This window comes from Pyxicephalus adspersus, chromosome 2 (assembly GCF_032062135.1).
Source record: "Pyxicephalus adspersus chromosome 2, UCB_Pads_2.0, whole genome shotgun sequence".
NCBI lineage: Eukaryota > Metazoa > Chordata > Amphibia > Anura > Pyxicephalidae > Pyxicephalus > Pyxicephalus adspersus.
This window is the reverse complement of record NC_092859.1, coordinates 95,159,348-95,176,407: the sequence shown is the minus strand read 5'-3', so window position 1 is coordinate 95,176,407 and position 17,060 is coordinate 95,159,348. Positions and strand designations below refer to the sequence as shown.

Below are 17,060 nucleotides of genomic sequence, written 5' to 3'. Positions count from 1 at the left end.
TAATTACCTTTAACAAATACCTATATACAAATCAAGGAACAAATCCTTGACCCTGTCAATGCCAGGTGGATTAAGTCCCTGGATGAGGCACTGCAGTGATAAATTTTAGTACTTATAGATGAAAATGGCAAATAAATAACATTTAATTTGTTAATCTTACTGGCTATCATCATCAAGTTTGTCAAATAACATTTGTTTACCTTTATAGTGAAGGACTTCTCGCTGTGATTGATGACGAATAAATGGCTTCTCATGATATAAGATAGATATTCTCTATATGTTTAAAATCCATTTTTTAAATGTATAAGTAAATTATACATTACAACCTCGGTTATCTGGCACCCATGGGGAATGCTCGATTCCAGATAAATGTAGTTTCCGGTTAACTGAGATTACTCTAAAACTGAGGTTTCTTAGCAGATAACTGGAGTTCTATTGTAGTATGTACAAGTGCATGTGTGGAAGCTCTGGTAGACTTGTAAAAGTCTAAATAAATGAAGTTAACATTGTACAAAGTCCTTTCTAAATTTGAAGCTAGATGTTGCCTTTGAGCGCTGTGATTCCAATGTCCGTGCAGTATGTGAATTGGTTTTGTGTATAAAACATGTACTTCATCTGGGGTTAAGATCATTATCACATGCTTAGTTTGGAGTACATCAGTTCACATGTACTCCATGTAAATAACAAGCAGCTCCTCCTTTATCCAGGTTCTTGTTCACAGATTCTTGAAACATTTACGAGACTGGCAAGTGCCAAATTATCCAGTACTACAGTAACAACAATACACCAAATGTTCTCCCCTGGGTAATATTGTAACTGTCCAAAAAGCCCATAATAATCAGAAAAACAGAATACAAACCGGAGACCTAGGGATAGGGTCTCTAGGTTCCTAGATGTTACATTTTAGTCATCTTTTACTGTACAGCATAAAGATTACCACAAGATTTTTATTCTTGTTGCATTTGGTATAAAAACATTCAAAATACAACATTACACAGAACCAGTAGTGTCCTTTTTGTAGCTCAGTTTTAAAATTACATTTTTATAATACTTTCATACATGTTGTATACCATAAATGCTTTTAATATACTGTACTGTTTGAAGTCAGTGTGCTCCAATTAACACTGACAAAAACCATACCTCAGAATGTTATGAAATGTTTGTTTGAAAAAGTTAACTTACTGTACAATTTAAACTTTTGAACATCCAGCACAAATCAGGGATCATTATTGTGAAAATTGCCTAATATTTTCCCAGTTCCCAGTGGTTAAGAAAGACCCTCCCAGTCCTTCTTCACCATCATGTTTTAATGCAGTGTTTCTTTCCAGACAGGTCTACTTCTCATTTCCTGCGTATTCTGCAGGGTCATTTAAAAAAAATACACCCTGTGAAAAATGTATTATGAATGTAGAACTGTGCTTACCAGAATCTCCATTGGGCTATTGCATTAATCTGTGATTATCCATGTGTGATTTTGCTGTGCTATATAATGGCAGCTAGGGTTTGTTGCACCTCTGATGAATCAGACATGGGAATGATTTAATTGATGAATTATGTTGTAACAATAAACACAGGAACATTGGAGAGCTGTAGTTATCCAGTGCGTATCCTATGACATCACAAATTAGATCTTCTAGTCCTCATATTCTCGTTTGCCTCATATGTAGTAAGCTACTAATCAAAATAGGGTCAAATGTTGAACTGCTGATGTAAAGGTAGTTTGGCATTTCAGATCATCTAATTCTCCCTAATATCTGTATAGCATAAATTGTATGTGAACATATAAAGGGAGGGAAGGAGTTTAATTGAAACAAATGGTGTGGCATGTCACTAGTCATACTGTGTGCTATATGCCAAGTTCACTTTAATTGTGTACAGATGATGTTAGTAACTTATGTCATTATAAGGCTTCAGTTTATGCCTTCCGTTGTGTGCTTCAACGCTTTTTTCACACTATATCTATCATTTTCTTTAAAAATATATTCTTTCATAAATACTTTAAAGACTCTGTGCTTCAGTCATAGAAAATGATAAAGTTTTCCATGCAGCACTGCAACTGTGTTAAAGAAGATGTAGCAACTTATGCATTATTTTTTTGTCTGAGATATGGCAAAAAAAAAAAAAAAAAAAAGCTTTTATGAGTTGGAAATACTGAATACGGTGTCTAGATTATAGCCTACAAAACAAAAAAAGCATACCTCCCTGCCCTGTCCTGAACCCCAATCTCCACCTTCCTTTACCCACCCCATATAATATATATAATTATAGAATATAATTGAAGATAAATTCACCTTAACCTGCCATCTAGGTACCTTGACAGCATCGCTACCTTACTGGAGGAGCATTGATTCAGTCCTGCATTGGCACTGATGCCAGTTGTGGTTATCCTCTCCTACTAACTGTTTTACCCTAGTATATTTGGGGCTTTTTGGATATATATGGGTCTTTCTTTCATTTAGAAAAAAAAAAGAGGAACCAATAGGCAGTGACATGGACACTCAGAGACAGCCGATAGACAGTAAAGTGAATACTTAGGAAAAGGTCTCCACCCAATGTAAAGAAAGAATTAAGACAATAAAGTGTGGCTTTAGATGAGTATAATGTATTTCATGCCATGTATTAGTTTAAGGAGGGTTATTTTGATCCTGGTATTAGAAGTATGGTGAACCGATACACTGCAGCCATGTCGGAAAAAAAAATCCAAGAAGGGTAGACTGCCTCTGTTGTTATTATCATTTGAACTTTAATTGTTACTTTTCTTGCAGTTAACTTTTCCCGTTGTACCTTTTTTGTGTTTTTATGAGCAGTTAATTCTGTAAATTAGGGGTTATGCATTTGATTAATCCAGGAACCCAAATAAGAAATTGCTATTTTGCTGTACCCTCAGAAGAAAATTATTACTAAAATGTCAGCAAGGACAGAGACATAACAACCCCATACCACTTTGTAGATGCTATTGACTATATCTGTAAGCTAATTCAGTAATGATTGTAGTAATTCATTATATTTTCTTTCAGATTTTTTTTTTGGTTTTAATAACACTGGGGTCTCACTGTACAATTCTGTTATGCTGCTGTCTTGCATTACTTTAATCCCTTCCGCAATAAATTGCATTTTTTTGTAGACCCCACCCTAAATCTTGGTGGTATATGATTTAAAACGTTGATAGAAATGCTTTGCCACTGATTTTGCATTTGGCCAACACAGGCTAACATATACTTTAACACAGTCAGTGGCAATCCATCAAGAAAACACATCCCAAGTGTTTTTTTCCTGACTTCTAGTTCAGGAAATTTCTACTCTAACTTCTGGATAAATTACAAAATTATGGGCCTGGTGTATGGGAATTGGTACAAAGGAGCAGGGGCACAAAAAAAAAATTCAATTTTTTATAAACCATCCACATTATGTTCTTATGTGTTCAGTAGAATAATAAAGCTCAACTAAATCCAGAATTAAGCAAATTCTAACAGCAATCAGGTTGATAAGTAAATATAGTTGTTGCAACGTTGTGGATAAAATATCAGTTTCAGGGGCCCAGTGTGCTTGCATGGTGCATTACAGCTCTATTTCCTCTTTCGGTCAATTCTATTAGTGGAGGAGGCAATCATGTGTGACCACATGATATTCAAAGTAGGAAGAACAATAGATGCCAGAATACATTTGTCCACATATTATTATTATTATTATTACAAAGAGATGTAGCGGAAGAGGAGCGGAGGGAAGGATGGATGAGTCTGGCTGCAGCATTCATAATAGATTGTAGAGGAGAGAGATCATACCATATACCATATATCCACATGGTGGAGGGCAGGACTTGCCACACTAAGAAGGTGGTGAGCAGTTGTAGGACCTCAGTCTGTTAAAAGAAAACTAAAAGGCACAAGAGTTTATTTTAAGAGTTTAAGATTTTTGAAAGGTCTTTTTTTTTACCAGACAGGAAGTAAGAAAATAATCTTTCAAAAATAAGATGTCACTACAAAAGCACACTAAGTATTAAAATGTGCATTCTGAAAAAGATTTTACTGAAATCTAGTTAGTAGATGATTTATGTAAAATGAAATTTGTGTGTCACGCTTTCTTAACCAGTATTCTGAATCCTCCAATTCAGAGAAGCAAAACTGGGAGGAAAACACTAAATGCTCCTTCATAACCAACATTTTTCCCCCTTTTCTATTTGGATGTTGTGGGTGGAATTTGCATAAATTTGTGGTTCTTGAGTTGAAGAAGGTTGTCATTTGTGGTGCTGGATAAATAATCTATGCACACTTTGGGACCCATTGTAATGTAGAGGAGAACTTCTGGACAAATATTAGGCAAGTGGAAAACCGACTAATAAAAGAATCGGTCAATCATTATATATTGGATAGAATAAAACTGCATGTCCAACCACATTTTTTAAATTTTTGTATAAAGAAGGGAAGGGGTTGAAATCCCCATATTCTTCCATCTGACCCTGCTAGATTTTCTCTTAATTTCTATCCTAAACACACAACAGGAAATTAGAGGGAATCTCCAAAGAAAAATACATTTTGATCGAAGAGGTTGGTCATCAGAACAGATGGCACTTCCTGTTGAAGGATTTGATTTCTCCTCAGTTTCTGTTGTAATGACAGTATTCACCAAGGCGGTGACCACAGACAGAGATGCAAACTTATAGATGATCAAAACATGATCAAACCTCATCCAAAATGTTTTTTTTGCCTTTACATCCACTTTAAGGTTATTAATTTTGTGATAATGCATTATCTGTGCATTATTGTTGGCTTTTATTAGCTGTAGCAAATGCCATTTGTTACAAGAATTCATTGAGTAAAACCTTTGATATCCTTCACTTTCTCTAAATGTTAAAACTTTCAAATTTTAGTTATTTTAATGGCACACGGTTTATTAATTCAGTAGAATCCCCAGATAGGTCTAAAATGTCACCTCTAGAAACACCTTTCATAAACTGCTGCAATATTTTTCAGATTGAAAGCTCTTAACACTTGTGCAATTTTCCAGTATAAATCATTTCGCAATATTCATAAGGTGTTGAATTTAAAGCAAATGTAATGATGTGAATGAAGAACATTTAACGGACACAGACCTCGTCCCATCTATGCAGCCTTGCCAACTTTTTCATATCCTTCAATTGCTCACAGAGTTTAAGATGAAATCTTCCATCATTTTACCTTTTTAGAACGATGAGTCATTTTATGACCATGTCTGTTTATAGTAATTGATGTCTAGCAGATTGCCTCACCACAGAATGTCCTTCTACAGAAAACATAGAAGGGGCAGCCACACCAGCTCTGCATCACGCAGGGAACAGCACTTGACATAAATATGTCAACAACTGTTACAGCTTGGCTATTAGAAATGTGTAGGGATATCTATCTATCACACAGCTACTTTGGGTTTTTCTTTTTTTTTTTATTAAGTAGCCTGTATGACATTAGTTCTTTATATCAAAGGACATCTACACTAAATGAAAATTAAAACCAGTATGTTTAGCTTGCTAGGTAGTATGGCAGCAGATTAAGGTTTTGGGTTAAATTATAAATTTGTACACCTGCAAATGTTAAGTTGCTGGCAGTTCCTGCTTGGCTTATCATTGTTTTAACAGTTCACACATCATGGTGCGTCACATATTCAGACATCACAAAATCAAGTATTTTCCAGGTGCATAAAAGGCCTACTAGTTTGATCACTAAAACCGTGGCATAACCAAAAAAGGGTGGCAAAAAGCCATATGTATTCCAAAAAAAAACAAAAGTTTGAGTTTTACTTTTGTTATCTTTACTTTTCCTCATCAATTTTTCAGTGTCACTCTTGTAATGATCTCATCATTGGCCAAAATATTAGGATATACATTTCATCATTCCTTTCAGTGAGAACTGATTTGTATGCTCCACCGACTATTGACTGATCTGCTTTTTTCAGTTCCCAGTGTTCTTCATCAATATAATTCACAAATTGACAACCTTTCCTATGGCCTAATTGTCACTACTGTGTTTTACTGTTGGACAGCTCTGAGATATTAAATTTCTTGTCAATGTGATATCGCTTCTCTTCAGAATCTAGGTTGATTATAGATTTTTTTTGTCCATGAAGCATGGTTGTGATCATAATCTTCAAAGATCCAGATACATACATCATATTTATCTGAAAAGAGTTTTTATGGATAGCTGTCATATTTTCATGATGTTTAGTTGCAAGTTGCTTTGCACTGCCTAGGACTTTATTAATCCTGTCTGATATAGGCAGTTGGTGTGGTACTGATAGGTTCTCAAATATAGTTTAAATCCAAGAGCTGAGCCCTCTACCCCAGAATCAGGGCAGGAATTACAGGTAGGATCATGCCTATAGACACTCCACTGATCTCCGGTGCTGGAATTTCCATATGTATTGTAGTAGTATTATTGTAATGAGTTTTTATTTGGACTAGACTTTATTAAAATGTAAATTGCTCTGGTCTATAAGAGGTAAACAGGTGCAGCATTCTAACATGTTAATCTAGCATGTTAACTCAGCATTCTGCTCCAGGTTCTTGTTCCTTCGGACCAGATGTTACATTCAGCTGGTCAGTTTGGTTGTACCCACTGGGGGAAAAAAAACAGCCCAACAGGGGTGGGACTTTTTTATAGGGAAGGATGAGGATGACAGATTATCTCTACCTATGGGCTTCTGAAATGTAAATCTAGCCCTGCCTAGAATATTGCACATTTTTTTCTGCCCTGTTCTGTTCAAATATCCAAATCAAAGTTTTATTATTTGTTAAAGTAAAAACATTTGTCAGATTAAATTCAAATCTTCGTTTTTGTTTAATTTTTAGTTTCTGAGTAGATACCTATATCCTGGTGGGATGTACAGCTGATGAACTTTAAAACTTTTCTTGTAGATCTTCCTGTATTAGCTTTACTGCTGTTATCTGCTAAAGGTGAGAGTCTGAGTTTGGGTGAGTTCGAAGTATACCTACCTTTAAGTAAGGGACACTGTGTGGGTAGGATTCATATCCGTTATGCACATTTCAAACAAAAAAGGGGGCTTTCAAGGCACTTTTATAACATAATGACATTCATCCATAGTTTAAAATATCAAAAATAGTTTTGATCATATGTTATATGTTTCAATAAAACTGTTTTTGATATTTTAAACTATGGATGAATATCATTAAGTTTCAATAATGCCTTTAAAAGTCCCCTTTTTTCCCTGTTGTTTGTATTGTTACTAACCTGGCATGTGGCATTAATATTTACAGTATTTCATGGTTGCTGGGTACTTTAGTGGCCATTGAATAGTTATGCACGTTTGCCATTTTTACCCAATTGGCTTTGCAAAACAGATCTAGGTAGGGTTGTATAGTAAGCAAATAGTCTGTTTTAAGTTGATATCTGCTTTACTCTGCCAATCTAACACATCAAGATTTTTGTTTTTGAGCCATTCTCATAAAGCTTTGGCTTGAGGGTCATTGTTTTTTATAATGGATTGGGGAAGATAGACTCTCATGGAAGAACCTGGGTTATCCAACAAACCTGGAATGGATTTCTTAAAAAATAAATTGCTTTTGGTTGGCAAATAACCACATCCATTCCAGGTTCTTCTATGATCGTCTAGTCTTGGAGAGATTTTAGAAATCAGGCCCAGTGTTAAGCTTTGGTCAAATATGGTGTTAAGTCTGAAAGTACCTTAGCTCAATTTTGACCTCCTCAAGCCATGGATCCAATCTTACTTTCAGTTGCCTCTGGAGTCTCTCCATCATACTGTGGGTGAGACATCATATGAGATTAGGCTGGCGGTAGTTTTTTTCCTGGTACCATACTGGCAACTGGTGAAACCTCTAAGCCACAGTTTTTCCACCTGTTGTCTTTCCAATATCAGAAACCAAGGCTGGTAATTCCTCAAGTATGCAGAACAGACCTCGTTTCTGTATTTTTTATTTAATATTTTACTATGCTGGAAGGTTTTCCTAAGCTTGCGTTTCACATTTAGGTGTTCATCCTTGATCACAACAATATAGTCTACTTTTTGCCAATAGTAAAAGGGCCTTAACATTCACTAAAATTAAATTATATGACAATTGAACCCAAAACTTTATTATAGAAGTATAACCTCTTCCCAGTCACAAATGTTCTATAAAATACTCTTGGAAAAACTGTGGATTTCCATAACAAGGGCTTTCAAGAGGTTGCTGAAGGAGGATGAACTATTTAATAATCCTGGGCACTATGAAAGAGTTGTACATCTTAGTACAACTAGGGACAATCTAACTAACTGAGTTGCATCATGCTGTATTTGAGATTCCCATCCCTGTCAGTTTGGAGTTTGGTATTACTCCCTTGATTCTGCCTTCTTTTTTCTCGAAAAAATGTATTATCTCCAATCCAATTCCTGTTTCCCTTGTATGAGTTAGAAAAGGTAAGGACGGCATAAAATACATCAGCCTTTGTAACATGATATTTAATAAACTTATTCCACCACGTAATGATAAAGGAAGCCCTTCCTTTTCCCTAAAGAGTTTATGAATAGTATTAAAAACAGGGAAAAAGTAAGATTGTATATCCCAGTTATTTGCAAAAAAAAATAATCCTAGGTAGCTGATTCTTTATGTGTAGTCTCCACCAGGAGCCATATTCTTATTACGCTTATTTAACTATAAATATTCTGACTTACCTGAAATTATTTTATATCTTTCAACAAAACGTAATCCAATATTTTGGGCAAACACAGTCCTGGTTTAGAGATGCACTAAAGTAGACCTAAGGCACACAAAAACACTTTACCTGATTTAGTGCCCACTGTAATCCAAGGAAATATTTATGTGCACATGGGCAAATACCAAAGGTTGGACATGCTTGCTTTACCCCACTTTTATTCATGACTAGGTCTGATATTTGACAATTTAGTACTAATGTTCAGTTTATAGGACAGTAAACATAATTACCCTTTATACCAAATCTCTTCAAAACGATCTTCCATAATATAGTCCTACTGTATATTGAATACTAATAAATAACTTCTCAGCATCTGCAAATATCATTAGAATATTATTCTTAATTTAGGTTGATCAAAGACTACCTGTTTCCAGTATCTATGTTTAGGCCCTGAACATAGATATTTACATGTAACAATCACTGCAGCACAGTGGCTCAGTGGTTAGCACTCTTGACTTTGCAGTACTAGGTCCCCGGCTAGGGCAATATCTGCATGGAGTTTGCAGGTTCTCTTCATGTCTGTGTGGGTTTCCTCTGGGTACTCCAGTTCTCCGGTTTTCCTCCCACATTCCAAAAACATGTAGTTAGGTTAATTGACCCTTCCAAAAAAAAAAAATAAGAAAAAAATTACATATGACTATGGTAGGCACATTAGATTGTGAGCTCCTTTGAGGGACAGTTAGCGACATGACTATGGACTTTGTACAGCGCTGTGTAATATGATGGCGCTATATAAATACTGTGTAATAAAAATATTAAAATTTGAGCATTTGTGTCACATAACCTCTATATAGTTATGTGGTTTTAAAGCTTTTTCCTAAGTCTAAACATGTCCAGGGAAATGTTAGGACGCCCCCTCATACTTACCTGGAGAGAGTAATTGTGCTTTGATCTATTAGTATATAAAAGTCTGTGACCTGAAATCATGACATTTGAATTCGGGATGCCAAAGCAGAAGCTTGTTTTATTACTATGTTGTTTGTATTTATCTGCATGTATATTATCTATTGTGGGTAATCTCACTATTTCATTATATATATATTTAATATGTTATTGCTTCCTAACTCCTTGTTGGCAACACATTGATGTTGCGTGCTTTGAATATATAAAATGACCCCCTCTTACGAGCGACAACCTGTCACTGCCTGGCAGTGGCTCTCAATCCCTACTGCCGCTGGCGGCTCCAGTTTCATACCAAACTAGTCAGCCGTGCTGAATATGTCTGCCAAGCTAGTGGCTTCACTGATGACATAAGCCTTCAGCCTGAAAATAAACACTGTTACTTTTATAATAATTGATGAGATTAAAAAAACTTTTTTTGGCTTTTTATACTTCTTAACGGACACATCCCAATACTGCTAAACTTGGCCTAGGCACCCAAGCATCAATAGCTTTAAAGCACAAATGGGTTCAATGAAAATTTTCCTAGAAAATATTTGAACATGTTGATAGCTAAGGCCTCCTTATACAGCTTTAGATAGTCCTGGTGTTTTGGGTTAGTTGGGAAAAAAATACTTGGAATAGTTTGCATTGTTTATATGGCAAGGGATTGTTATTTTATCATCTTGGTGTAGAAATAAGATTACATTCTGTGTTGCCTTACTAGGATTTAGGAAGCACATGTTCTAAATTTTCTGATGATGAATGGCTGATACCTGGCTGATAGCTGCACTGGGGAAGCTATTGGGTGTCTGCATCTTCTTACCATGAAATGTGATCCCAATTATAGGTATGCCGATATGTATTCTAGACAACACTGAATGTCAGAACCTGACACTATTTATTTGTAATGGGGTAATGACTTAGAAAAATTACCCTGAACAGCAAAAGTTTGACTCTATACATTTTGGTGTCATCCAAGCATAGAGTTTATCATAGCTCTGGCTTCATATGTGACACATAATGACTTTTATTCAACTTGTTATTAACATTGGTCCATGGTGTGAAATCTCCAGCTTTGGGCTAGTACTTTTGGCTTTCATTCTGAATTGCTGGTCAGTAGCAGAAGCTGGAATGTAGTCAACCTTCATAGCTAGCTTGTTCAGGTTTTCTGGGATTCAGTGTCAGCGTGATCTGTGGAGTGCCATGGCTTATTTCATTCAAATGGGGCACTTTCTATGTGAAGAGGACATAATGGGGGGGCTTGATAAAATTCAAGACATACCAGGACACTATGATACAGCTTTACATAATGGGGGGCTTGGTATAAGAGAAGATGTTGGTTGAATTTGTACAAGGGTGGGGACATTATGGCTGCATTTGTTTTTTGAGGGGGAATCATAACATCAAAGCCAAGAATGCGTTGTGAGGAACTGGGCATTGGAAATCAAACTCATTTTAGACATATGAGTTGTTAGATTGCAAAGCTATAAATTTGGAGGGGGAGGGGGGCTGTGAAGATGTGACACCCCACAGGGAAAACTGGAAAGACATTTTAGGGGTATTGGAAATCTGGGACACAGAAAGTCTAGACATACAGCTTCCCATTCTCTGTATAATACCACTACAGGTAGACTATCACGGGTGAACCTGGGTGATCTGGCAAATTTGGAAATGATTTTGTGTTGTTTTTAAAGTTATTTCATTATTGTGGCCCTGATTTATGAAAGCTCTCCAAGGCTGGAGAGAATACACTTTCATTAGTGAAGCTGGGTTATCCAGCAAACCTGGAATGGATCTGGTCCAGGATTCAAAACATTAGCTAGCAAATGATTTTTAAAAAAAACTATTCCATGTTTTCTGTATCACCCAGCTTCACTTCTGAAAGTGTATTCTCTCCAGCCTTGGTGAGCTTTCATAAATCAGGCCCATTGTGGCTATACATGTTCAGTTGTAATATTTAAAGATTCTGGCCTAGTGGCTTCACCATTGGCTTTATCCAATTTGAATATATTTTAGGTACTGACCAGAAACAATCTTACTAAATTCAAAGCAGAAGCATGACAGCCAGACAACTAACATTTTTAAAGTTGAATCTGTAGTAGTGGTTGTTAAATGTCTTTCATGTCGACTTTCTTTTCAGTACATGCTATTCACCAGATTAATTATAAATTTTCTCAGGGTCCACCGGTTGGTGACCTCTGCTTTAGAATGAGTTCAGCAATAGCAATAATCAATAATCATTAGGTGTAAAGTGTATAAAAAGCTGAAAATGCAGACTGATCCTGCAAAAGTACTGAAACCATTGGCATGTTATGGCAGATACCAAGAGCCAGCATCTTAACAATTGTTAGTCAAAAATGTTTGCCTACATGTTTTCCTGTGCCAGGTCCCTTTATCCCTTTACTAATATAAGTAATATGGTGGTGCAGTAATGGGATGTTAAATACTTACAGCTGCAAATGTAACCATTACATTTTTATTGTAGATATCATCCTGGGCTCATTTGGACTCCCAGCTATAATATACTTCTTTAGATATGAGAACGATGTTTAAAGTTCCCTGACCTTATCTGTTCAATATGAACCATCAAAATGCTCATCTGTGATCTCTCTTGTGTTAAATGCTGACAAACAAGCTGTAGCTCGTTGAACAAAAAAATCAGGGACTCTCTGACCTAATCTGCTTAAAAAACTTAGTTGCATTAAATTAAAACTGAGTGTATCCTCCATTGCCATATAGTGAGTTTTCTACAGGCACACATGAATCCATTGTGGCACCTAAAGTTGTCAATTCTTAGCACATGTTTCCAAATCTGAGCGAGATCTCCCATAAAGTTGTTGGACAGGGTTTATTGCCAGAATGAATCCTATGTCCTACACTTGTAGGCAGAATTCTTCCTAAAACATATTTTAGAATAGTAGTTTTATTTGTAATATCTCTTGTTCTTTTTCTGGGTTAGGCTCATTTGGAACAGCTGGCAGAGTGTGAAACCAGTCATCCCGTGGCATGGATAGTTGTGAGGTCATGTGCTGTGGAAGAGGATACGACACCGCTCGTGTCACTAAAATGGTAAAGTGTGAATGTAAATTTCACTGGTGCTGCGCTGTGCGTTGTAAAGACTGCCTGGAGACTGCGGACGTGTACACATGTAAAGCTGCAGCCTGGAGGGAGAAAATGTAGTTGTCCATGTCTCTACTTTCTCTAATGACTGTGGATTGAAGAGAGTCGCTCTATTCCTTTATTATACCACTTTTAAATTATAATAACTTATATTGTAAATTGAGTCCTATTATTGCAACAGTTATTGAAATATATTTGAGCTGTCAAACTATTAAAAAATGTCGAATTTTCAGTAAATGTATACTGCAAGCTGTGTATTGTTTATTGAAAATGGCATCAAACATAGTGACATATTGATGATTTGTGAGGGCACAGAATGTAGATGCTCGTTTTCTATTTCTTCTAACACTGAACTTGTGTATACCATGTGAAATGATAACATGTCCAATCATTTCACACATCCTAGTAATCAATTCCTCCCATCACTTTACATCTGTGAAATAAAAGACAAATTGGGTGATATGTGTCACATTCAATCCTTAGTATTTGCACACAGGCTTCAAATTTGTAATCTTTAACATAAAGCCCGTTGCTAAATCATTTAATGACCAGGAGAAGAGAACGGTCCCTTCATGTTAGAATATAGAAATCTGGAAAAGCCAATATCTGCTCTGAGTTGCAGCCTGGCAGTCATTGTTTAATCCAGGTACATGATTTAGGTTGATAAAAACATAGTTCATACACATCAATGTGTTGGGTATAAAAAGTAAAAAAACTTTTACGAGTGAGAGATTGCTAACCGTAATGAAAGTGAATGGTAGCGCATGTGGCCATAATGAGAAGGAATGGAATGGGGTGATTTAGGGCAATCACAGCACTGATTGCTGAAAAGGTACATGGATTCCACAGTAGCAGCGTATTATCTTCTGTAAAAATGGGGACTATAACCCCTCACATATCTGCCGTGATGATGAAGAACCACAATATAAAATTCTCACAGCCATTATGCTGCCATACACAAAATGTTTATTTGAAAGAATCATGTTCTGCCCCTGAAGGCAAAATCTAGTAAAACTGAACATTGTGTTTTCCCCATGAACAACATAAACAATTTGTTTCTGAGAACAGACAGTCTTTTCTGATAACAGGGTTTTCTGGTAAAGTCATGCTTTGTGGTCGGCCAGGTTGTTGGATTCATCCTGTAGTGCTGCATAAGTGTCAGATCCGAGTCAGCTGGTGCCACAGACTGGAGGGAAGTATGCTTTCCACTTTCTCCATGACAAAGTTTAAAGGTGCAAAAAGGGTGCTCAGGAACTGTAAACAAGATAAGAACAAGGCAGACATTCATTTAAGCAAAAAAAAAAGTCATATATGAGTTTTATAAAGTACAGATTCACTTCAGGTATTTTTATACAGGGTGTATGTGAACCACTTTAATAGTACACTTACACACCATAAGGCAGCATAAAGGAGAAGTTTATTATACAACTTTCACTGATATCTGTTTGATAAGAATGTAAGAATACCTCTTCATCCTGCCAGAAATCTTGTGAGCTGATCATTTTCCGTGTCTCTGCGGACTCCAATCTGTTATGTGCATTACCTTGTAACCAGTTTTTTTTTTTAGAGACCATCTCCCTTCTAGGTTATTAAGGTGTTCTGTAGTGCTTCTTCCCCACAGATACATCACAGTGAGTGAATGTTGTCACTCTAGGACAGAAGTGTCTCATTCAATTGCCACATCTAAGGACTGCTAAGTTTTTTTGCTGTATATATTCAGATTTCACTTCACTTCCTGGGCCTGACTTATTAAAGCTCTCCGAGGCTGGAGAAAATACACTTTCACCAGTGAAGCTAGGTGATCCAGCAAACCTGGAATAGATTTCTTTCAATGTCATTTGCTATTTACTACCTGGACCAGATCAATCCCAGGTTTGTTGGATCACTCAGCTTCACTGGTGAAAGTGTATTCTCTCCAGCCTCAGAGAGCTTTAATAAATCAGGGCCCCTATGTCAAAGCCTTGAGAAATTGTCACCTAATCAAATTTCCACTCTCACCTATATCTGTGACAAATCAACAATTCTGAACTTCCAATAATTTCTACAGCAAGATAAATGGTCACCAATCCCAAAAAGTGAGAGTGAATCTTCCTAGCACAGAAAGCAATTCAAGCCTGACAGATTTAAAGCCTTTGGTATCTTATCTAAAGCTAAAAAATAGGTTTTAGCTTTATATACAACAAAGTTGTTTTTATTTAAGCAGTAAATATGACAAACATTTCACTACAGGTGTTTTATGTTTGTAAAAACATCTGCAGTGAATGGTAAAGGCTTTATACATTTACTCACAAATAACAACAGGTTGGGTTAAATACATATTTTTTTTTTTTGCATAGGATAAATCGCCTAAACTAACTGGCTGCTATGGCCCTGTATTCTGCAAATGTGGCAATGTGGTTCCTACAAAGTTATCTGTCAGTACTCCTAGAAGAGCTCACACACAAATGTGGCTTCTTTAAATATTTGAAAACAGACTTTCCTCAACCTTTTAACATGGGAGACCCCTTAAAGTAACTAATAGCCAAAATGATGATTCAGGGTCATTAAGGCTGGCCTGAGGGGCACAAACTGCTCATTGCTAGGGGTTCTTTGAGCAATCCATGTCCAAATATTTATTGCAGATAACAACTAAAGAGAAAAGGCAGAATGATGGTGGCTTGTTATGAACAGCAGATGATGTATCTTTGAGGTTCTTCATATATGAGTTTTCTATCTTCTCTTTGATCAGTCAGATTTCACTTTCCATTTGAAAAGACATGGTTTTCCTTCTTCACAAGCTATTTCTATGGACATATGGAGAATGTTGTAACTGTGTTATGTCACACAAAGAGGAAACTAAACCCAATTGAAACTGTGAATTCCTTTAAACAGCTGTGTGCCCCATGCATCCTCTATAACTCATATATATGGTCATCCTCATATATATGGTCGATAACTTTTTGGTCGTTACGGACCACTAATTTCACAGAGACACAACCTGCTTACCACCCTGAGCCTGCGGAGCATACAGGAGAGACATGGTCCGCGGCTCTGGCTGCTGTACCCCTCCAGCGAGATCCTTCTCCTGACCCCGCTAGGGGGCGCACCGGCCAGAGCCACAGACCACTAAAATTTTCTTGTGAACCACAGGTTGGCAACGGGTGCTCCATATACCCCAAAAAACCTCAGACCTATTCTTGGTGTACATAGCAAACCATCTCCTCTTCTCTGCTGCTTTTACCATTAGTTCCCGGCTGTCAAAATGACAGCGAGAAGCTTCTGAGTAAACCCAGCACAACTATAGGCACTGTGGTCAAACACAGCTTTTGTTCAGTGTCTGTAAACACTCATTTTCATTCATTTTGTTAATATGTTCTAATGTCATAATAAAAAGGTGTAGAGCTGGAGGGGAAAAAATACACCTTTACAATGCTATATAACCGAAAGGTAACTTTAGTGTCATCATATAAGGCAACTCCTCCAATATCTGGCAAAGTAGGAAAAAAAATTCCATTTGTGCAAATTTCAAAAATTAGATCAGCATGTGCACTGTGGTTTGTGGCATGTTATGTATTGGGTGCAGTTCCAAATACAATCTGACACACTGGATGCCATTTACCACTAACAATATTAAGGATTGTCTATGCTTTATCATTCCAAATCTCTCCAAGCAGTGAATTTACAAACAGGTTGTAGTATACCAGTATGTAGTAATATAATAATAAAACAGTAAAACATACTCACAGCTTTTGCAAAAACTCCCATGAGCTCTGGGAACTGATGTGTGAGAAGAGCCAGCATTGCTGTGAAAGAGCACAGGCCCGCTGTGAAGAGTATGAAGAAAGGAAGTTCTTTCTTTGGATAGACTGACACTTCATGAAATGCTAAAACCATGAAATGGAGAACAAGGTTTGGTTAGTAACTTAAAGTATTCCTTTGAACTCAAGCACTGGAACAAGCAGCACATTTTTCTTTGTGATATGAGCCTGATATTACTTGGGCCACAGTCTGGAAACACATCATTTGCAAGAGTCATACAGTCCAATAATCTAGATCCCATGTTTAATCCCAAAGCTTAATTTATAGCCGTCAATATTTGGAAAGCCATATTTTTTACCCCTCATATTCCTAATATAAAACTTGTAATGATAATGCATTTGTAATGCAACCAAATGCCAAAAAAAACCTTAAGCAGAACCATGATTAAATCATTGGAAAATATAGTCCTTTTTACATCAGAGGCCTATTTGTAGAATCTGGTAGGTTATGGTGTATGTCATCATTTCCAAACACTAATGGCTGTCCGATTTTAGGATAGAGGGTAATTCACATGGACTTCTTTACACTCCTGGGCCAACTGTACATCCAAGACTAATGCTAGAA

General features: G+C 36.6%; 2 protein-coding genes across 4 annotated transcripts in view; one reads left to right on the top strand and one right to left on the bottom strand.

Annotated features, from left to right (window-relative positions):
* WNT2 (Wnt family member 2) overlaps positions 1-12,935 on the top strand; it is a 38,147-nt gene extending 25,212 nt beyond the window's left edge. Inside the window, 1 exon segment of the mRNA XM_072401559.1 lies at positions 12,538-12,935. Within this exon segment, the coding sequence (XP_072257660.1) occupies positions 12,538-12,758 (221 nt within the window). The 3' untranslated portion in view covers positions 12,759-12,935.
* Positions 12,936-13,641: 706 nt separating this feature from the next.
* ST7 (suppression of tumorigenicity 7) overlaps positions 13,642-17,060 on the bottom strand; it is a 55,556-nt gene continuing 52,137 nt past the window's right edge. For all 3 annotated transcript variants that reach the window (XM_072401553.1, XM_072401552.1, XM_072401554.1), the window contains exons 14-15: positions 16,422-16,561; positions 13,642-13,952 (exon numbers count right to left, since the gene is read on the bottom strand). In XM_072401553.1, coding sequence (XP_072257654.1) covers positions 13,857-13,952; positions 16,422-16,561 — 236 coding nt within the window. In that variant the 3' untranslated portion in view covers positions 13,642-13,856. The remainder of the gene's footprint in view (positions 13,953-16,421; positions 16,562-17,060) is intronic.